The 24,048-nt window shown below is 35.5% G+C and overlaps 1 protein-coding gene across 1 annotated transcript; it reads left to right on the top strand.

The window, feature by feature from the left end:
- Nucleotides 1-435: 435 nt before the first annotated feature.
- On the top strand, nucleotides 436-23,653 carry Osgin2 (oxidative stress induced growth inhibitor family member 2). Its single transcript, XM_027952853.2, has 6 exons — nucleotides 436-555; nucleotides 7,014-7,168; nucleotides 10,974-11,110; nucleotides 11,599-11,790; nucleotides 19,018-19,109; nucleotides 21,636-23,653. The coding sequence occupies exons 1-6, from the start codon at nucleotides 512-514 to the stop codon at nucleotides 22,666-22,668; spliced, it is 1,653 nt and encodes a 550-aa protein (XP_027808654.1). The 5' UTR covers nucleotides 436-511; the 3' UTR covers nucleotides 22,669-23,653.
- The last annotated feature ends 395 nt before the right edge of the window (nucleotides 23,654-24,048 follow it).

Here is a 24,048-nt window from a genome sequence, read left to right as displayed (position 1 = left end):
TTCCGCTCCGGCCTCAGACCCCTGGGAGCCCCCAGGCTGCGTACCGGGCGCAGGCCGAGGTTCAAGAAGGGCCTCGCCGCCGCCGCGCGGTGGGCCCGCCGAGTTCGGCAGGCGCCAGCACAGCCTCCGCTCCATCAGGCCCGGCCCCTCCGTCGCCGCGGCTCCACCAATCGCGGGCCTCGCCCGCCGCCGCCGCACCTGTGAGGAGGAGCCCGCGCGCCTCGGCGCTGTCGTCGCAGCGTCCCCGCCTCGCTCCGCCCCCACCGCGGCGCCCGAGATCACCCGCCGCCGGCGCTCGCCTCCCCGCTGGCAAGGAGCGGAAACCGCCACCGGAGGCGGACTCGGCGAGACTGAGCCCGGGCAGCCGCGGCAACGGCGAGGCGCGGGGCGGGGGCGCCCGGCGGACACCGCGACCCCGAGCAAGCGGGCGCCCCGAGCGGGCAGCCCCGCCGGGGGTGGCGGCGGCAGCGGCCGTGGTGGCCGCGCTTGGGCGCCCCTCGCGCAGCGCTCCATGCCGGTGTGGTGCTGCCGCTGCTCCCTGGCCGGTCATTTCAGGTGACTTCTCCGGGGACGGGAAGGGAGCCGGCTTGGGTGGAGCGCGGCGGGGGCCTAGGTGGGCCGAGCCGAGCGAGCGGGGAGGACCGGCAGCGCTGCGTTCGGCCGCCGCTGGGGTCCCGCCGCGTCGCGATCCCGCCTCGTCCGTCCTGCCGACGGGCTCTCTGCTCGCCCTCCTTCCCTCGCCCAGGACCGCGGGGGTCACGGGATGGACTGCGAGACCGGCTAGGCCCGGGATGGGTCGGTTACGGCGGGCTGAGACTTCCAAGTCGTGCCAAGTTGTAGCGACGGATTCCCGCGAAGGGCCTCCTTAAAAAAAAAAAAAAAAAAAAAAAAAAATGTTACTTCTTATTATTTTTTTTTTCTGATAACATAAGTTACTGGGTTGACCGAAGGTAGGAAACTAGGTTTAGCGTCGTGATCTGGTTACGAATAGGTTCTGACTTAAGATGTTGCTTATGATAAGTCAGTTTCTAGATATAGAGTAGAAATTTGAAAAAGTGTCACAGTTTTATACTCAGTGATGGGGAAAGTTTTTAAGGGGTGAGAAAGATAATACATTTAAAAAATAAAAGTGGGTGTGTTTTCTATGTCTAGCACAGTTAATCAGAACTTCAATTGCAAGGGAGAAGACCAAAGACACTAGAAATGGTTTTAACCCAGGGGTGAAATTTACACGTTTGAATGCTCCAGAATGATGATGCGTAACACTTATTTTTTGGGGGGTAAGCTATGAAACTCTAATCAAGAGTTATAATTGGGGTTCATAGGATATAGGTGGTCTATGAACTTGGACCGAAAATATATTATTTTCACAAAATTAGCATTTCCTTCAGTTAGGAGTATAAGTAACAAACCAAAGTAGTAATTATGATTGACATCAATGTAAATCACAAATATTTCCCTATCACATTAGTTGCAGATATCTAGAAATACTGTTTATGCTTAATGTTTCTTCAGAATTACAGTAATTACTGTACATCAATGAATTGTTCTTTAATGCACATTTACTTGTATGTCACGAGTTTTTTTTTTTTTTAATACATTTTTTAGTTGTAGATGTACACAATACCTTTATTTTATTTTTTTATGTGGGGCTTAGGTTCGAACCCAGTGCCTTACACATGCTAGACAAGTGCTCTACCACTGGGCCACAGCCCCAACCGCATGAGTTTTTTTTTTTTTTTTTAAATAACTATTTTAATGTTTTCCTTGTAAGTCCTATTAATGCTATTATTCCGAGAAGAGGTCCTGAGGCTTTACCAAATTACGAAAGGGATGTAAGGCACAGAGAAAGTTCAGGACTCCTGTTGTACTAGCAATAAGCTAGGCTTGCACAGTGAGTTTTATGTGAGTCTTCAAATTCTGGATATTAAAAAATCAATAAAAAAATAAAAAAGTATGTAATAGATTGCTTTTGTAACTTCAAGACAAATTGTCGTCTACTTAACAAACAGGGTTTTGAGAGTATCAGACACATTTTGGAGAGTTGGAGAGTTTTAGAGAACTGGTTCCCTAATGAAAACTTGTTAAATTTAAACCCCTGAGAAACTAACATCATTTTGAGAAAATACTATCCCAAAGCCTTTTGACAACCTTTTGTATACAGCTGAATTCTTCAGGTGCCTGGTTGGGATTTATATCCTTTCCTCAAATACTAGGCAGTAAATACCATCTGCTTATCTTTGTGCACTGAAATTTTGAATAGGGGCTAAAAACAAAAAGCATGGGGCTACATTTTGGTCTTTAAGAGAAAGGACAACAAGCCTGCAAGCTTTCTGCCTCTAAAAAAGAAAAAAGGTCACCTAAAAAATTTTTTAGGAATGTTTCTCATTTACTAATGCTATCTTTGTGCAGATTCATTAGAAACACATTTTATACAGATTGTGACAAACTACGTTTGGGGATTTGTCTAATATTTGAATTGATATGTTTAGTGAGAACTGTCTATTAACCTAGTACTTCCTATTCTGGCAGATGACAATTGTGACTGCCTTTGTGACTTTAAAACTTCTTTTCATGTGTTAGTATTGATTTGGTAAAATTTAGAATTGTGCTTCCAAAGATTATAAAAATTGAGGTATTAAAGCATTTCATTTTAATTACTTAAAGAGATATTGCTACAATGTGGGAAAAGTCTTTTTGTTATCTAGATATTTTGCTTACACTATCCTTTTAAATTTGTTTTGAAACTTGGGAAAGTAATGTTTCAAAAACCAAAAAATGGGAAGCTTCTAAAGTCCTCTTAGTTATCTTCTTTGATACTGAATGTTTTGGTAACTGTTGTTGTTTACTGTTGTTCTTTACTGTTTTCTAAATTCGATTACATATTTTTCAGTTTAACTGATGCCCCAAATAGAGGAAAAGTAGATTTTTATTACTCAAAGTAAATTCTGGTCTTTTTTTTTTTTTTTGTACTTGGGATTGAACCTAGGGGCACTTAACCAGTAAGCTGCATCCCCAGCCCTTGTTTATATTTTATTTAGAGACAGGGTCTCGCTAGTTGTTTACAGCCTTGCTGGGTTGCTGTGACTGGCTTTGAACTTGTGATCCTCCTTCCGCAGACTTTGTGTGCCTGGCCCACGAATTCTGGTCTTAAATAAAGTTTTCATAAAGTTGGAAAATCTAAGTAGAAATTAACATTGTTCATAGTATATGCATATACTGTAAAACATGTACAGCAATACTAAATTTATAATGTAGTGTTTGATTATTTTTAGAAAGAATGCTACTAATTGGCTTTTGTTTCATTGTTGCTGTATGTAAACTCATTTAACCATAGTTTAATTTTATTTTCCTGTTGACTCAGGATTTTTCATGTCTCTATGAAACCACTATTTTGAAAGCTATCTTTTATTTTTGAGCTTTTGAAAGCTATCTTTTTTTCTTGATTAACACTATTGAGTTATCAAATACCATGCAAGTTTATTACAAATAGTTGCCACACAGATAGATTACACCAGTGATAATAAGAAATCAAAACAAATTATTTATACTGTGTAAATTTAGGCAAGCTAATATATAGAAAACTTAAATAACATGAAACTTTGGCTCTTGTTAAGGGACCTGAGACAATGGGAAAAGAATATTATCTTCAATGAATTTCAGGGCAGCTGGATATCTACACACAAAAAAGGATGAAGTTAGGGGCTGGGGCTGGGGCTCAGTGGTAGAGCGCTTGCCTAGCACGTGCGAGGCGATGGGTTCGATCCCTAGCACCACATAAAAATAAATAAATAAAATAAAGGTATTGTGTCAATTACAACTAAAAACATATTTTAAAAAAGATAGTTATATGTGTCTTACCCTATGAACAAAAATTAAAGTGGACAAAAGGCCTATTAGTAAGAACTACAATTATAAAATTCTTAAAATGTAGGAATAAATATTTGTAACTAGATCAGGCGGCGGTTTCTTAGATATGCCACCAAAAGCATGGCAACCAAAAAATAAATTTGATTTGGTCAAAAATTTAAATTTATTCATTCAGAGGACATCATCAAGAAAGTAAAAGGGCAGGTCACAGAATCGGAGAAAATGTTTCCAAACTATCTGAAAAGGGACATTTGTCCAGAATATATAAAAAACATTTTTTTAACAAAAAAACAGTTAAAAACAGGCAAAGGCTGGGTGCCGTGGTGCATACCTGTAATCCTAGCGGCATAGGAGCCTGAGGCAGGAGTATAGCAAGTTCAGAGCCAGCCTCAGCAAAAGTGAGGCACTAAGCAACTCAGTGAAACCCTCTCCAAATAAAATACAAATAGGGCGAGGGATATGGCTCAGTGGCTGAGTGCCCCTGAGTTCAATCCCTAATCCCCCCAAAACAAAAACAAAAAATGGGCAAAGGGTTTGAATAGATACTTTAATGAAAATATTCAAATGGAAAATAAGCACCTGAAAATATGCTTAACTTTAGTCACTAAGGAATATAAATCCTAAAGGCAGCTGCTCTGGAGGCTGAGGGAGTGTTTTAAGTTTAAGGCCTATCTGGATAAAATAGCAAGACCCAATATTAAAAAATAAACAAAATTTGCAGTTGAGATGCCACTTCATACACACTAGGATAGTTAACTAAAAGACTTAATAGTGCTGGCAAGGATGAGGCAGTTCCTCCAGATGTTAATATAGATAGAGTAAATGGCCAAATTATTGCTGTATATTCTCTGGGAATATTCCTTAGAGAAATGAAAACTTGTCAATACAAAACCTTCAGTGAGTGTTCATCGCAGCATTATTTATAATAGCAGAAAAGTGGAAAAAACCTGTGTGTTCAACAAATGATAACAAACAAAATGTAACATATCCATGTATAACATATCCATTGAATATTATTCAGTCTTCAAAAGAAATTTAAGTACTCATACATGCTCTAACATGAGTGAATCTTGGAAATGTGGTAAGTGAAAGAAGCTAGACACAAAAGGCAACATGTTTTGTGAGTGGTCACATTCATATGAGATGTCCAGAATGGGCAAATTTAGTAATTCAGAAAATAGTTTAGTGCTTGCTAGTGGCTGGACAAAGGGGAAAATGAGGATTATTGCTAATGAATGTACTATGTTAGGGGGATGATGGTTGCAAAACCTTGTCAATATATTGGAAACCATCAAATTGTATACCCTAAGGGTGAATTTTATGTATGAATTATAATTCATTGAAAGTCTTTTAAAATTTCTTTCTAGAGTTTCTTCTGTTTGCCTTAATGTAAGGCTTGATCAAGTAACCTATTGTCTTATGTTTTTGAGCTTTTGAAAGCTATCTTTTTTTTTCTTGATTAACAGAAGCCCACCAGAGGGCATTTTATTTCTGATTGTCTTAAGCTCTTGATTTACTTTTCTAAATAAACTGATTGAGAGGACAAGTTCAGTGAAATGAAATATAGTTGCTTATAATAGTCTATATATAGAATTTATAGATGAATAAAATTCTAAGGCTTGCCAGAAAAATAATTGCTTAAGACAGCTCGACTTAGAATATTAAATGCCCCCTAAAAATGAGTCCTGTAGAAACTGAGTTCTACTGTACCTTTAGGTGAAAGTAATTTGTAGTTTTTCATGAGTTATGGTTTATCCTGTTAGCATTTGAATATTACTTATTAATTTCACAACATTTATTTGTAGACTTAAAGTTATTATTTTCCAGGTTATATATAGAGAGAGAAGCATCAGTGTTTGGGGTAGGGATGTCTGGGAGATTAAGGGAGAAGTCTGCATTTCCTTAGAATTGTGATCATTACAACAATAATGTTTATTCGGCCTGGGTAGCCAAAATGACTTTGGTCAGAAGCCTCCAACAGGAGCTGGACTTGTCCTTTGCACACACTTTGGAGAAGTATCAGGAACAGACCAAAGTAGAAAATACTCAGGTTTAGTGTAAACTCTAAGAAGCAGAAGCAAGCAAGACAGCAGATACATCTGGATCTGATCAGAGGCAGTAGTTAGAATGCTCTTGAAAGGGATGGATTGATCATAAAAGATACTTCCTTCCAGGGATAGTGTCCTTGCAGTGTGAGGAGGGGCTTTCTTTAGTTGCCAGTCCAGAAGGTTATCTATTTTGGCAATGTAAGATGAGTCCAGATATTTAGGGGTAGACATTACTTTCTTTGGTTTAAGAAAGCTCTCATAGTATTTTGAGAACTCTGCCCCATCTGAAGGTAGATTGGGACCTCTGAGGGATACACAGAAGCAGACTTTGCTGCCTCCATCTAATTCTTTTCATTTGCCAACATCTTCTGGGATCAGTGAGTTGACCCTTAGTCTTGTGAAATAGCTGATCCATCTGTCATTTGTCATTCGGGGAATACTAAGAAACATATCTACTCATGGGTCTCAATACTTCCAGACATGATGACTATTGCTGACTGTATGAATATGGAAAATAATTTAGGAATTCTATTTCAAAGTAATCCACAAAATAGTATAGCATTAACCATGTTCAGGGAATACTCCATTTATTGTGTGAACATGCCACAGTGCTAAAACTAGTTTCTAGAGAGGCAATTGGGAAATAAAGATTAGAGATCAACATTAAAATCATTCCTTATTTTTATATTGATAATAAAAGTGTATAAACCTCTTTTACCGAATACCCAATTTGTAATATTTAACTACAGTAACTTTTCCTTAAAACATTTATGACTGTATATTTTAATGCATTTGCCTTTTAGTTAATGAGAAAAAGTAGAGAAACTAGTCATCATAGAAGATCTCAGAATTATAAAATCTCTAATATTGTATCTTTGATCATTAAAGACAGCTTCTTGAAAAAGCTTGCCTACAAGATACACAGCTACTTAGAACTTCTGGCCTTCAAAGTAGGATAGGTTGACATACAGCTAAACTACTAATTTCAAAGCATTGTGAAACTATTTAAGTATTTTATGGCTTAAAATATGAGTAAAAAGTGACTTTTATGTCAAAGCTATATTGACTGACACTCTCTCTCTCTCTCTTTTAAAGAAATTATAGTGACACTGAAACTGAAGGAGAGATTTTTAATTCCTTAGTGCAATATTTTGGTGATAATCTGGGGCAAAAAGTTAAAGCGATGCCATTAGTTGAAGAAACTTCTTTACTCGAAGATTCGTCAGTGACTTTGCCTGTGGTAATAATAGGTATGTTGTTTCATTTTGTTGTTAAAAATTTTTACTGCCCTTACTACTTTAATAAATCTGCAGTAAGGCAGTGCAAGTTCTTAGGATTATATTAAAAAGTAGTCTTATTTCAAAATGGCTAGTACAGAGAAGTTTTAGTGTCCTCAACACAAAGAAATGATATATGTGTATGGTGATAGATAATGTCAGTTACCCTGAGTTGATCAGTAGACATTTTATACGTGTGTTGAAATGCCGGAGTACCTCCATTAATATGTACAGTTAAACTATGTGTGAATTAGAAATAATTTTTAAAAATAGTTTTTAAGGAGAATCTGTGGAAAAGATAATAAAGGAATTAGTTCTAATTTAAAAAGTATTCTGAAGTTGTTTTATGTGTTAAAAAAACTAATAATCAAATCTTTGGAGGAAGTAATCTGATGTTAGTGGCTATGTTAGAATTTAATACATTTCACTGGAGACCTGATAATAAGAATTCTATTAACTGTATAGTAGTGTCATGGTAGTGATAATAACCAATATTAGAGGTCTGAAGTGAGCATTCAGTGTATATTATTAGATTATACCTTATAACCTTATTGCCCTCTAATGTTGGCAGGGGACACACATATAGGGAGAGACTCAAACAGTGATTTATACAAGTTAGTAACCCAATTTGTAATATTAATCCTTAATTGGCAACATTGTAGTACGCTGTTATGATATTTATAATTCCCTTAACCATGACATTACTGTTGTATATCCTTTGTACCTTAATTGAGAGTTAGTAGGAAGGGAATTAAAGCTGTGTTCTCTGATTAACATGTGGAGATACTGGGAAGTTAGGGAGGGAGATGGGCAGGAGAGCAAGATTGTTCTTCTATACTAGATTCTCCTCTAGGAAATAGATGACAGTATTTCCTATCCAAGATAGATCTCAGGGGCCATATCCTGTGTCTGACTTTTTCCCCTTTTATATCCAATCTCGATTTTTCATCCAGGATGACAAGGAACCGTATCTTTCAGAAAACTACCTTTATCTGCATCTGTCTACCCTATTCCTCCCAAAACAATCTATTCCTATTTGTCTTATCTAACCTATGAGTTGCTTACCCTAATGTACATAGTTCCATTACTATTTGGAGTAGCAATACCTGAGCATAGGTAAAGAGCTGATTTCCTTAATATATGTAAGGTTTTTATGTTCCTATTATAACAACTTACCACAAACATGGGGCTTTAAACAATATAAATATATTATCTTATTGTTTACTAGGTCAGAAGTTCAGAGCTGATCTTACTTGGCTAAAATTAAGGTGTCAGCAGGGCTATGTTAACTTTTTGAAGGCTGCAAGGAAGAATCGTCTCCTTGCCTTTTCCAGTTTCTAAAGGCTGGTCATATTACTTGCTTTTAAGCTCCCTCCTGCCTCTTCAAAGCCAGTAATGTTTGCTTCAATGCTGGGCAGCCTGATTCTCTGTTTTTAAGGACTCAGGATGATTGTATTGGGCCTACCTATATGATCCAGGCTACTCTCCATCACAAGGTCCTTAATTAAAAATAGTTTTGTTTTTTTGTTTTGTTTTTTTGGTGGTGGTGATGGGGATTGAACCCAGGGCTTTGTGCATGACAGGCAAGCACTATACCAACTGGGCTATATCCCCAGCCCCCAAAATGTATTCTTTTGCTAAGATAACATTAGAAAGTTTTGGGAGTTAGTACTGAGACATCTTTGGGATGAGGTTGCATTCTCCCTATTACACTGTATTTCTCTGAATTGCCTTTTTGTATTCTTTGCCTATTTACTTTTGAGTGTTGTACCTCTTTCTTTCAAGGAATTTAGTAACTTCTGCTGGTTGGCTATTTTAATTAATAGACTTTTTTATTAGGGCATTTTTCAGTTATAAAAAAATTGAGCAGAAAATAAAGGGAATTCTCATATTCTCCTCTCTCTGCCTCATTTTCTCCTGTTATTAAAATTAGCATCTTGTATTGGTGTGATATGATCGCTATAATTGAGGAATCAATTTTGGTACATTATTATTAACTAAAATGTTTAATCTACATGAGAGTTCACTCTGATAAGTAGTTCCATGGGTTTAGCAGAATGTATAATGTTATGTATCTACCATTACAGTATTTATAGAATAGTTTCACTGCCCTAAAAATCTATACTCCACTTATTTATACCTTTCCTTCAACCCCCAATTACTAGAAAACATTGATCTTTCCATAGTCTTCCAGTTTTACCTTCTCTAAAATGTATATAGTTAGAATTGTAGAGTTTTTAGCCTTTTCAGACTGGATTCTTTCACTTAACAATATATATTTATGGTTCCTTGTCTTCTGATCTTAGAGGGGAAGTATCTAGTTTCTTACTATGATGTCAGCTAAGGTTTTTTTGTTTGTTTATTTTGTTTGTGGTACTGAGGATTGAAACCAGGGCCTCATGCATGTTAGGCAAGTGCTGTACAACAACAGCTATATCCCTTTTTATTTTTTATTTTAAGATGGAGTCTCACTAAGTTAATCAGACTGTCTACAAATTTATGATCCTCCTGCCTTGTGGCCTTTGTGTATTAGGACTGCAGACATGTGCCACCACACCCAGTTTGTAGCTTTATTATAGATGATGTTTATCATGTTGAGAAAATTCTCTTTCTGTTTTTTTTTTAATTATGAACAAATGTTTGATTTTTTCAAATGCTACTCTTGCTTGTGTCGATTAGCATGTGATTTTTATTTTTATTTTGTCTCTGATTCAAGGAAATTAGCTTTTTGACTTCTGTTTGTCACTTATTTTTAATTTTTATCAAGTCAAATGGTTTATTTTTCTGTCTTTTGGGTTTTCTGTCATGCTTAAAGCTTTTCCATGCTAGCATTGTATGTAGAAATATTACCTTTTTCTAGTATTTTTATGGTTTTACTCTTTTTGCTTATGTCTTTAAGCATATTTTATTTGAATAAATGGACAAAAAATGATTTTTTTTTGTGATGGCTAGCAATTTTCTCTGTTGGATTAAAGTTTTGATAGAGATTCAAAATAGAAGTGGCAACCTAGGCTAACAGAGCTACATGAATGGAAGTAGTTCAGTGGGGTTCATCAAGAAAACCAATTTGGCTTTAATTAAAATATACATACCTATAGGAAGGCATTATTAATTGCTGATAATGGAAAGATGGTTGTGACCAGAATGTGGAAACACTGAATAGTCAGGAATAAGCAATATTGGTTTTAGAATAGAGGGATAACATAATGAGGACTATGTGTTACCAAACTTATGTGGATGCAATATGTCAAATGGAGTAGGTAAATCTCAAGAAGGAGAAACAGAAGACAGAAGTGATAATAGCAAAGACAACTGATGGAATATAGATGGAAAATAGGTTTAGAATCAGAATTTGATTAATTCAGGATTTTGCTAGTACCATATTGGAGATGGGTGATGGAATTTAAAGCAAAGAGCATCTACATGAAGGGACTCCTGTTTGCTTTTGAATACATCATGTTTGTTACTAGTAGGTCAGTCAGGTGGAGTGAGGAAGTAGCATATGGAAATGTGGGATGTATCTGGGGGGAAGAAGTTCATCTAGAGAACTAATTTTGAGAATTAGTAGCATAAAGAACTGAAACTTTCAGTAGATGAGATTCCCAAAAGAAAATAGAGAGAAGCAAAGATCAGAATCTTTGAGACATCTTGTTTTGTGAGACAACTTTAAGAGATTAGAGAAGAAAGAATAAGTGAGGGAGAAGAGCCATCTTTGAAGTAGGAGGAAAGCCAAGTGACAAGAGTATTAATACACCTCTTTCTACCTTTTTCAAAATAGGAAATGGACCCTCAGGAATATGCCTTTCTTATATGTTATCAGGCTATAGACCATATTTATCATCAGAAACAATACACCCAAATACAATTTTACATAGTAAATTAGAAGAAGCAAGACATCTTTCCATTGTTGATCAGGTATTGTTTATTATGTCAATTTTTAAATTTTTTATGCTGATACAAAATTAGTTTTATTTATATAAGCATTGTTTCTCAGTTAAAAATTCTTCATTCTAAATAAAACTTTGTTATTTTGTTTTAAATTCATAAGTGTATTCTGTGAAGTTATATCTATTTATGTCTATCTATTTTATGGAATTTATTAAAGCATAATTTCCCAAATTGTGTTCTAGTGGAATTTTAATAGTTGCTGTATGCTCACATAAGTTTGAAAATGCTGCTTTTTACATACAAAAGCCATCTTCAACTTTTCCAGTGTAAGGATCTGGTTAGCTTTGTGGAAACCTAAATTTTACCTGTATTATTTGACCAAAGAATCCATTAAGATCTCAAGGAACATCAGTATTCTATAACTCACTATCTGGGAAATGCTTAAGAGTAATGGCTTTTACTATAATTATCATGGTCATGACTTTTTTCAGACTCTGCCCTTTTTTTCCATTCAGGACTTAGAATACTTGTCTGAAGGCCTTGAGGGCCGATCATCCAATCCAGTTGCAGTACTTTTTGACACACTTCTTCATCCAGATGCTGACTTTGGGTATGATTATCCATCCATTTTGCATTGGAAATTAGAGCAACATCATTATATCCCTCACTTAGTTCTTGGTAAAGGTCCACCTGGTGGGGCTTGGCATGTGAGTATATTGTTTTTAGCCTTTTCATGTACACGCATTATTATTTGTTGTCCTGATGAAATCAATTTGATTCAAGCATTATGATGATAATACTGTTGTATATGTTTACTGCATTTTTATCTGAGAAGAATTTTAATGCTCCTCAGTTTGGTTAAATATCAGTTAATTGCCTATAGCAGTTAAGGCCAAATTTTTATTATTAATACAATCTTAGAACTAGCATTTTTCTATAGTATCTTACAAGAATTATAAAGAAAACATTTCAGAAATGTTTTACATAGCAAAACTTATTCATTCGTTTATTTTCAAGTTAACAACATCTCAACATCTTATTTCAAAACCAATATTTATTATTTCCAGACATTTTCAAGATAAAAATGAAAAAATGTATTAAGAGAAACAAGTTGTATTAGTTTGTTCAGCTGCTATAACAAAAACTGGGTGGCTTGAACAACAGGTATTTATAGCTCACATTTTTGGAAGCTGCATAGTCCAAATTTAAGGTGCTGGTTAATTTGGATCCTGGTAAGGGTTGTCTTCTTGGCTTTCAGGCACTTTCAGGCAGCCACCTACATTTTCACTGTGTCCTCACATGTACAGAGAGCAGTTGTTTCTTATAAAGCCATTAATTCTATTTAGAGGGACCTACCTTCATGACCTCAACTAAATATCATTAATCCCCAAAGGCCCCCTCTCTATATGACATCACATGGAAGATTAGGACTTCACCATAAGAATTTGTGGTAGGGGAACAATTTAGTCCATAGCAGAGGTTAAACAAGAGAACCAATAAATTGAAGATTCATCCAGTATATTTCATTAGGTAGGGGGCCAATTATTCTTCATTCTTATATCCCTAGTTAACACTATGTCTAGAATTGTCAAAATGTAATGAATGGTCATATGTTATACAAATAAATGTTAAATAATTTAGTTTGGCTGGGCGTGGTGGTGCACACCTGTAATCCCGGTGGCTTGGAGGCTGAGACAGGAGAATCGTGAGTTCAAAGCCAGCCTCAGCAAAAGCAAGGTGCTAAGCAACTCAGTAAGACCCTGTTTCTAAATAAAATACAAAATAGGGCTGGGGATGTGGCTATTACAGCAGCTGCCCTTGAGTTTAATCCCTGGTTTTTACCAAAAAAATTAAAATAAAAAATAATTTAGTTTGTTGTTATGAAATACAGATTTAAGAGAACTTCAGCATGTTAAATAATCAAATATTTAACACAGATTTCAATTGGCTATTCCTATTAGTACAATGTTACACATCTAAAAAGTGGTTTACATTTGTTAAGTGACTATGTCAGGGTATTGATATATTCCTATATAATATACATGACTAATAACTTTTAAAATCTTAATTCTTTTTTATAGTATTATGTAGAAACTGCCAAACTATCTGTACCTTTTCGTTTAAGATTTTTGTTTATTTTTAACATTAACTTTATTTAAGAATAGTTGATTTACAATGAGCTGCATTTATTTAGTGTATAATTTGATGATCTGTAACAAATGTCTATAACTGTGAAGCCGCCAATACAAGATATGAAAAAATTCTGTTACTTGCAAAGCTGTGTTTATATTTGCTCTATGAATAGTACTGTCTTCCTTTTTTATGTAATTGGTATTAGGGATTGAACCCAGCCTTTAGACAAGCTAAGCATATACTCTACCACTGAGCTCTACCCTGACCTGCTGAGAAGAATGCTTAATGAAACTTTATTTCTTGAAAAAGCCATAATGTTTTATGTGGGGAAGGGTATTTAGATTGCCTTCTCTAAATTCCTGAGGTTTTATTGTATACTTAACTTTTTCTGCTTAAAAAAACTGTGCAGGGAATAATTGATCTCTTTTTACTTCATTTCTTTTACTTTCATGTAGAAAAGTTAAAGTCTGGATAAACCATCATTTCTAAAAGCGTATTTGAGTCAGAGGTAAAGTTTGAAACATACCTAAAAATTCCTTATCTTTTCTTCAGGAATATGTTAACTAGAATATCGATATAAATAACTGGGATTCAAGCTGGATACATTTGTCAAGGATACTTCTAATGAGGATTTCTGACTTTCCCAGGCATAATTATTTTTTCCCATCTGTCCATTCCATACCTTAATCTTAATCTTTCAGGGCTTACCTATTGTACTGTTGATGTGTTTGTGCTACTTTCCCTCTGCAGTGTGTTCCACACATCCTCGCTAGCCTTAGACATCTACCCTCTCTCATTCTTATCTCCATTTTGTGATCTGGTTTCTTACCACTCTCTTCTCTTCCAAGCTTTATAAACTGTGTCCTCTAGAACCTCAGTGATAAACCCTATATTCTTAACTATTTGAGTTATATGGTCCTCCTCCTCCCTTTCTTGAAAACTTGCTTTTTCCTATAGATACCTTTCCTATTGCAGCCCTCTGAAGTGAAGCCTGTTCATTCTCCCACTGCCTCATGTTTTATCATTTTTCTGGTGAGGTTGGAGTTCTCTTTACTTCTCATTGCTTTCTTGTAAATTCCCACGTTCCTTTGAACAGGTCATCTTCTAGCTCCTTTACCTTTCCAAACTATATCCATTAATTACTCAGTTTGTGACATCTGGCTCATGGTCTTTAATTATTATTTCTGAAATTTTATCATCACATTGAATGACTTTACTCTACATACAGGATGCAGAACCAGCACCTTAACCTCATAGTCCCTTCACTCCTCATTGCCAACAGTTTTTTCTATATTAGTTCCAGCAGCTCCACTATGGATCTTATCTCTTTCATAATCACTCAATTTGTGAAACCAGTCCTCAAACATCTTATTTTCTGAACACAATTTCTGTTCTTACAGCCACATCACTCAGTTACTTGCTCTGAACCTCAGAAACAGAGTGGTCCAGCCCTGATCTTCACCTTCTTACCCAGCTTAGGTTCTACAGTCTACTGATTTAACTATTTTCCTTAGTTAACTTCCTTGGCCCATTGTGCTTCAGTTAGATGGGTTTAGCAAAAAGGCAGTTCATCTAACTGTATTTAATCTAAGCTGTTAAACCCCCTGGGGAAAAAAAAATCCTACAACTCTGAAAAGTATTGTCTAGCCTCATTTGGGCCCTAAACACCTTTTGGTAGCATTTGGTGTTTCCCTGCAAAAGTTACTAAGTTCTTTTCAAACCCCTGTCTTTTGAGTTCTCTTTTATGCTTAGATGTGCTCTTGGTTCTTGTTTTACAGAGAAAATAGAATCAGTGTCGAACCTCCACAGTTTCATAGTTTACCCTACATACTTACTTGTATTCATGCTTACTCTTTGTTTTTTTGTCCCTGTTATAAGGGAAGATGTATCACTTCTCCTGTCTAAGGGGCACCTATAGCTATATCTGGACCCTTGTCGCCTTAAGGACAGTTTTTGATCTCCTCTATCTTCTTATACCATTAGTTCTATGCCAGCTTTTATTGGACAGTATATAAATGTACTAAAATTATTTCTGTCTTAAAAAAAAATTAGGTGTTAGCTTGTCTTATCCTTTCCTTTAACACATCTTGAAATGATTACCTGCACATACCATCTTCCATGCCTTTGCCTCCTGCTCCTTAGCTCCCTGACTGTAGCTTCTGTTTCTGGTTTTCCATTGGAACTATTCTTTCTGAAGGTCAATAATTTCCTTTTTTGCTTAACTTGATCTTCTCAAAATTTCCTGACATCTTGTTTTAGCCAGCCTTTTCACTACAATGACCAAAAGACCTGACAAGAACAATTAAAGGAGGATAGCTTATTTGAGGGCTCATGGTTTCAGTGGTCTCAATCCATAGACAGCTGGCTCTATTCCTCAAGACATGAGATGAGGCAGAACATCATGGTGGAGGGGGCTGGGGATGTGGCTCAAGCGGTAGCGCGCTCACCTGGCATGCGTGTGGCCCGGGTTCGATCCTCAGCACCACATACAAACAAAGATGTTGTGTCCGCCAAAAACTAAAAAATAAATATTAAAAAATTCTCTCTCTCTCTCAAAAAAAAAAAAAAAAAAACACTACTAAAAAAAAAATCATGGTGGAGGAGTGTAGCGGGAAACAGAAGCTGGAAGCATGGCACCAGGAAGCAGAGAGAGTACATTTCCCTCATGGACAAAATATGTCTTTCCCTCAAAGACATGCTCCCATCGACCCAATCTTCTTCAGCCACACATTACCTGCCTTCAGTCATCACTCAGTTAATCCCTATTGGGAATAATGCTCAGGTTAATGCTTTCATAACCCAATCATTTTGCCTCTAAACTTTCTTGCATTGTCTCACACATGAGCTTTTGGGGAATACTTCCCATCCAGACCATAACAGATCTATTGCATTTGACAGTTAAATCTAATATCTTTCTTAAATTTTCTGAACCTTTAGTCTCCTTGATGTTCTTTCTCTTTGGTACTCCTTTTCAGTTACTTTTGTGGACTCTTGTTCTTTAAAACTGTGCTTCTGTGACCTCTATCCCAACCAAGCCAAGGTCTTCTTATCATACTCTCTAGGTTATTTCATCTAGTCTAACGACTTGCATATGGATGCTGCTTGATTCTTAAATAAAAATCTCTAACCTATATTATTCTTTCTCCTACATCTAAGTTCTAACCCCCTTTTTTTAATTCCAGAGGTGTCCTGAAACTCAGCATTCCTAAAATTAATTATCTTAATCATCTAATTTCTTTAATTTACTTATGATTAAATGACATAGTCCTGTAGTTACTGAAGCCAGAAACCTGGGAGTCTTCCTTAATGTCTCTTCAACTGCCACTTCAAATTTATCACAAAATCTTTTCCATTCTTTCTTTTCTTTTTGGGTGCTGGGCATTCAACCCATCATCTCTTGTATGTTAAGTATATACTATACACTTAGCTGCACCCCCAGCCCTAACATTCTTTATCTCAGAGACATATTTTGAGTCTGCCTATCATAATTGTAATTTTGCAAATACTGGCTATCATTATCTTTTGCCCAAGTTATTGCAAAATTCTTTCTAAATGCCTTTTCTACTCAGCTTGTCTTTTTCAATTTTTTTCTTAATACCAAAGACAGAGTTGTCTTACTAAAACACAATCTGAGATGTTATGCCATGGATAAAGCCATTAATTTCTCCCCCTTTGTCAAATGTATAGTATACAAACTTCCTGATATATTTTACCATATTCCATGTGATTTAACTCCTATTTAGCTTTTTTGTCTTATTCCCCACACTCTCATTCCATGCTTTGACATTTTCATGTTGCAGAATCCAATGTTCAGTCTCTGTGATGCAGTAGTGTTCACAGGACTCAGAAAATGATTTACTCATGCTTACAGTTTATTGCATGAGTGGATATAGATTAGCATAGCAATGGGAAAAAGCTCATGGGGCGAAGTCAAGGAGAAACTAAGAGTATGCTTCTAGTAGAAACACATAGGGATGTGCTAAATCTCCCAACAGAACAGTGTGTGGCAACACATGTAGAGTTGCCAACAAGGGAAACTCACTCATGCTTGATGTCTAGGGATTTTTTATGGACCAGCAGTCATATAGGCCAGCAGTGCCTGTGTGTCTGACCTCAGCCATCAGACCTCTGCCTCCAGCGCAAACACTGGTATTGACTGTAAATCGTATCGTTAGGATAATTTTACATGGCCACACTGGTAGAACATGGCCAAGGCCTCAGGCATGAAAAAAACAAAAACAATACTTGAGGGGCTCAGAGTAATCTCTTAGGAGGGAGTAGACAAGGCCCTGTCCAGAAGACAAGCCTTTCTTAATATATTAAGGGTTGGAATAACCCAAGCCTGCTAAATTTTATTTTTAGAAAGCTACTTAAGTTCTTTCTCATTAAGCTGTTACATTAATTTTTATTTTGCCTGGAATATTCTCCTTCTAATTGTGCACTCCTAGAAGCCCATTTGTATGTATCCTTAAAGAAATAAAATACTTTACATATGTTCCTATATTGTACTTGTATCTGGTTTGCTCCCATATTACACTACAGTCTCTGTGAGAACAGACATTCATGCCTTATAGGTTGCATAGAACAAACAAACAAACAAACACTGATTGGTAGAAAAGTGAGATCAGAGAACTAGGTCTCTCAACAATGCTACCTCTTAACCTCTTGAAGGTTGAGTTCTGCACGAGGCAATTATGGCTCCAGAAAATCTCTGATTCAGTAAAATTTTAACAGTTCCTTTTAATGATGATTCATTTTCTTGATTCTGAACCTATTATCAAAGCCAGTTTGCCTCAAATCATGTGCATCTTGCTGCATTCTCTACCCGTAGTGGTGATCTGTATGCTGTCTCAGATAATGCACCATAGGCTTTGCACATGGTAAGTTAAAAAAATATAATATAGGCCCCACTCCCAGTTCTCGGCCTTATAAAAACAGGGTAAGAAGAATAATGATGTCTAAAACAGTGGGATGAAAGAGATTATTGGTTATTGGGATAAATGTTTTGACCCTTGGACATTTATTCCTTTGTATCAAGGAGAGCAGAAGTAAGTAGGTCCAGGAGCTTGAAGTGCTTACCTCTTTGATGACAGCATTAACTCCAGCAGTGAGTTTGTTTCTCAGGAAACCACTGCTTATTTTTCTATTTGTAGTAAAAGATGTTGCTATATCCAAACCAATCTAGACTTCAGAATTAAAATTGATGGAGGGTAGAAAAGTAGTTTTCTAATTTTTAAAAGGCTGTAAATGAGGTCTGGGCTCAGTGTAGAATGTTTGTCTGGCATATGGAGGCCCTAGGTTTGATCTATAGTACTGCCAAAACAAAAAAACTGTAAATAATGTTAAAATGGAAAAATATCTTAAGTTTTAGAAATTATTGAATATTTTTCTTTTTGTTAAAAACAGTGGAAATAGTGACTTGTAACAGGTACATCTAAATTAACGTATCCATCATATGCCAAAGCTATCAACGTTAATAAGTACACATGATTATCATATCAATTATAAGCTAAAGCTATCAATGTTGTGTAGACATTGAAGAATCCTCTAAATATGTTTATGATTGTATAACTGTATAAAAGAAGATATATAAATGGATAATACCAAATGATGAAAATATGTAAAAGCTTATTGGAATAAAATTTTGGAGGCAATTTATACAAACATTTATGAGTACATTGAGGACAACATGTCTAGAGTCTTAATTATTATAAATGGAATTTTTAGCTTTTATAAAAATCCATGATATGTTTAATTGTGTTTTTTTTTTTTTTTTAACTACTACTTTTTAATTTTAACAGAATATGGAAGGCTCCATGTTGACAATCAGCTTTGGGAACTGGATGGAGCTTCCTGGACTTAAATTTAAAGATTGGATATCTAGCAAACGAAGGTAATGATCAAACTATTTTAAAATTCTTTGTTGTAAAATGAAAAAGACTGGAAAAATTTCACAATATTTGTGATCCTGTCCTGGATGAAGAATATAAATATACATGTTTTTCAGATGAAAATATATCCTGAAGCAGTAATTATGAGCTAGTTTCCTTTTAGAGATGTTATAAAACTAAGCAATAAGAAAGTGTTTATAGATTTTTTTTAAAGTTTGTTAATCATGAATTTCTTTCCTGTTAAATCACTGTTTGGTTACTTTCTCAGCTACCCACATATCATTTTCTATACTTTCTACCACTCATTTTTATGAGTGGATATATAACTTCATTTATTTATATCTTGTGTATATACCCAAAGTGTTTGATTTTCAGGGTAAAGAGTGTATATTGTATGATTGACTATGTAGAATGATGGAATAATTCAGAATTTGGGATATGGTTGGCTACTTGGGCATGAAAGTAAGTCTTTAATTAAGAAAATATGAAAGTAGGAATAACAGAAAAAATATCATTTTGGAAGAATATAAATTTGTTTTATTTTGAGGGAAAGAATCCAAAAGTGAAAAAGGAAAAATATGGAAACACTATTGTTTTCACAGATGATAGGTATTAAATTAGAGAGGAATTACCAATAAAGAGAATCTATTCCACTTTGACTATTAATGGAAATAAGTTAAAGCAGGAAGTTATTTAACCTTTGTTAGAATAGGGATGTGACATTTGAGTATCTCCCTGATAGATAAGAATCATTTAATCCATATGTTTTCTTTCATTTGAAATTTAAGATGATCAGATTTAGAGCATGAGTAATTGAGATTAAACCTTTAAATTTAAAAAAATTTAAATGAAAACCTTAAAGTTTCATTTTTAGGCTTTTTAAGATGGAATTATATATGGGTTTCAAACAAAGTTACAAAATCAGGCAGGTTATACCAAGTTCCCTATTTTTTAAAGTAAACAAGCCAAATTGCTCAGTACATTCTTCCTTTGTAAAACAAGTAAGAGAAGGAGCTTTATGATTTTTTTTAACAGAAGCATTTATCTTTTTATATTGTGCATATTGTATCTTGAATATTATGTGAAAATTAGTCTTGTGATAAATATTAGCTTTAGCTCTGCTCTTAGTTTCATGTCTCTTAAAAGATTGGCAGGGCTTGAGTCCTTCCCTTTTTTCTTTTTGGGTACTGGAGATTGAACTTAGGGGCATTCAATTGAGCCACATCTCCAGCCCAAATTTGTATTTTTATTTAGAGACAGGATCTCACTGAGTTGCTTAGTGCCTCATCTTTGCTGAGGCTAGCTTTAAACTCGATATCCTCCTGCCTCAGCCTCCCAAACTGCTGGGATTATGGGTGTGTGACACTGCACCCTACTTGACTTTAACTTCTAATGTAGTGGTCTCAGGCAAATAACTTCAAGTAGTTGTGAATTTCCTATTCTGCAAAGAATAGAAATAATAGGAGATAATAATAGTAACCATTTCATGGGTTTTCTGTAAATGTTAAGATTTAATGTATTCTAAATAAATTATAGTATACTTTAAAAAATTTTTATGAACTTCCGCTTACAAGTAATAGTGCATTATGTTTAATAATTTGGTTTGTTTTTACTGCTACCTATCTCTAATTTGGGCATGGTTGTTGGGAATATTACTGACCATATGTTTTACAAGCCAAGTGAAAAATGAAAGATGTACTAGTGTACATCTTTCATGAAGAACAGTTTATACTTTGAGTTCTCTTTCCGAGGAGGAAAACACATTGAGCAAAATATAATATCTTACTTGCTTAGATGTAAAATTATTTTGTACAGCAGAAGACAGATGAATTATTTTTGGTCTTTTAGAAAACTGTAACTTAGAAAAAAAAAAAGTCAGATTGGACCTGGTGCCACGTGCCTGTAATCTCAGCATTGCAGGAGACAGAGGCAGGAAGATCACCAGTCAAAGCTAGCCGGAGCAGTTTAGCAAGGCCCTGTCTCAGAATAAAAAATAAATAGGCTGGGATGTGGCTCAATGGCTAAGCACCCCTGAGTTTAATACCTGGTACCTTAAAAAAAATAAAAAATCATGGCAGGATGGTATTATATAAATCTTTCAAGAAGCATAGATGTTATAGTTAGAACTGTAATTTCTTAGTGATTATAATCTATGTAATTCAGTTAACAGTTACACATTATAATTGAGATATAAAATAGTCTAATTTTCAGATATCCACATTTTAATTCCTTCATTTACTTAATAAAAGTTTATCAAACAACTTAATTTGAGCTGACACTATGAATGGCGCTGGAGGAACAAAGATGAATTAATGTCCCTGCCCTTGTGTCTTCTTTTGTTGATAAAACTTATTCATTAAAAGTTTTTAATTAAAAACAAAAACAGGCTTTCCTTATAAAGCTTTAGGATAAGTTTTAGCTAAGACAGTCCAGAATAACTAAAAAGATATAAATACTTACTAGAGAAATAATAAATGTGGCAACTTAAGAACTCTCTTCATAGGATATTTTTTCTTTTCTTTTTTTAGGAATCTAAAAGGGGATCGAGTTATGCCAGAGGAAATAGCTCGCTACTATAAACATTATGTAAAAGTCATGGGTCTTCAGAAGAATTTCAGAGAGAATACTTATATAACCTCTGTATCAAGACTCTACAGAGATCAGGATGAAAATGATAGTCAAGACTCAGATATTTCAACAAAGCATTTACAGACAGAGAAGTCAAAATTTATCAAGAGAAACTGGGAAATCAGAGGTTATCAGCGAATAGCAGATGGTTCTCATGTTCCCTTTTGCCTCTTTGCTGAGAATGTAGCTCTAGCAACTGGAACTTTGGATTCTCCAGCTCATCTCGAAATTGAAGGGGAAGATTTTCCTTTCGTGTTTCATTCAATGCCTGAATTTGGAGCTGCTATAAGTAAAGGAAAGTTACATGGCAAAGTGGATCCAGTGTTAATTGTAGGTTCTGGGCTTACTGCAGCTGACGCAGTACTGTGTGCTTACAACAATAATATCCCCGTGATCCATGTTTTCCGCAGACGAGTAACTGATCCAAGCTTAATTTTCAAGCAGCTTCCCAAAAAGCTTTATCCTGAATATCATAAAGTCTATCATATGATGTGTACTCAGATATATTCTGCTGACTCAAATCTTTTGTCTGATTATACCAGTTTTCCTGAGCACCATGTGCTTTCCTTTAAGTCGGACATGAAATGCATTCTTCAAAGCATCTCTGGATTGAAGAAAATATTTAAGCTGTCTGCAGCAGTGGTATTGATAGGGTCTCATCCTAATCTTTCTTTCCTAAAGGAACAAGGATGTTACCTAGGCCATAATTCAAGCCAGCCAATCACATGTAAGGGTAATCCTGTGGAAATAGATGCATATACCTATGAATGTGTTAAAGAAGCCAACCTTTTTGCATTAGGCCCTTTGGTCGGAGACAATTTTGTTCGATTTTTAAAGGGAGGGGCATTGGGTGTTACACGCTGTTTAGCTACAAGACAGAAGAAAAAACAGCATTTGATTGTTGAAAGAGGAGGAGAAGATGGGGTAGCTTAAAACAAGTTTACAAAGAATTTAAATGGACAGTTTACTATTAAAGATTTTTAATAGTGGTTTTTCAGTGTACTGGCCTGAATTTTCTGGACTTGAATTAACTGGAGGAGAGCCTCAAGCTATAGTAACTTCATTTTTTATAACTACCACAACTTGGCTTACTGATTTATATTGTAATGTATCGGAGATGTCAGACAAATAGAAACACTGCCAACTTCGTAAACTTCAAGGTTAACTAAAACATTCTTTTCTTCCAAGACTTATTTTTTTGTGATCATTTTGGGTTATTTATTTGATTGCAAAATATTACAGCCTGGAGTCCATAAAACCACACACTAGTTAGGCCAGACATTGTCCTAGTGAGGGCATATTTGGGCACCTTGCTGCTCCAAGGGTGGTCCAAGGATCAGCAGCATCAGCTTTATCTGTTGCTTGTTAGAAATGTACTGTTGGGCCCCACAGTATACTTGCTTAATCAGAAATCAAGACATTGGTATGCTTATTAAAGGTTGAGAACACTGGCCTAAGTGAAAATGGGGATATAAAATATGTATAGTAGGGCAGGGTAGGGGGAGGAGGCATTTTCAACTCAGGTTTTATTTATTTTGAAATTGTCAGTTTTATAAATAATTTATTACCAAATATGATGGTCTTTTAAAAATATTTTTATTATTGAATCCTTGATAGGTACTTCATTTTCTTAACTTCTCATAATTTAAACATTCCAATAATATTAGTAAGCACCTTGACATACAAGAACCCGCTGTGACATTTTTCAGGTTTATTCTCTACTTATAATCATCGTAACATCTAATTAACCTGATTTATAATTCAATAAATTGTGGATGGAACTACTTATCTTTGTGTGAACATTGAGTAACTAATTTCTGTCACTGAAACTAAGATATTTGGATATGGTAAGAACTTCCTAAAATTGTAATACCATTTGGTTATTGTCAGGATCATTAAAGGTTAATTTAGAAAATGATTATTTTTTATTCCTAAGATGATTATTACTTTGACATCTCTTATAGTGTTTGTTCATTGGGTTTATCTGCTGTAGTAATCCTGATCTATATTTTTTGTGCACATGTCTGCATTTCCATACATTGCCAGAATTTCTAATGTTAGTTTTTTGAAGTTCTTCTTGAAAAATTAAATTTTTTAGCCTTTTTTTTTTTGGTACAATTATTTCATCTGGAATGTGATCATTGAATTTCAGTTTCTTAGAATTAAAAATAATGCACTAATGTGTTCATATTTTTCTTTAATTTTTTTTAGTTGTTGATGGACTTGTATTTTATTCATTTATTTATATGTGGTGCTGAGAATCGAACCCAGTGCCTCACAAATGTGAGGCAAGTGCTCTCCCACTGAGCCACA

The sequence above is a fragment of the Marmota flaviventris genome, chromosome 15 (genome assembly GCF_047511675.1).
Source record: "Marmota flaviventris isolate mMarFla1 chromosome 15, mMarFla1.hap1, whole genome shotgun sequence".
Lineage (NCBI taxonomy): Eukaryota > Metazoa > Chordata > Mammalia > Rodentia > Sciuridae > Marmota > Marmota flaviventris.
Note: the sequence above shows the minus strand (reverse complement) of the source record. Positions and strands in the feature narration are given on the sequence as shown.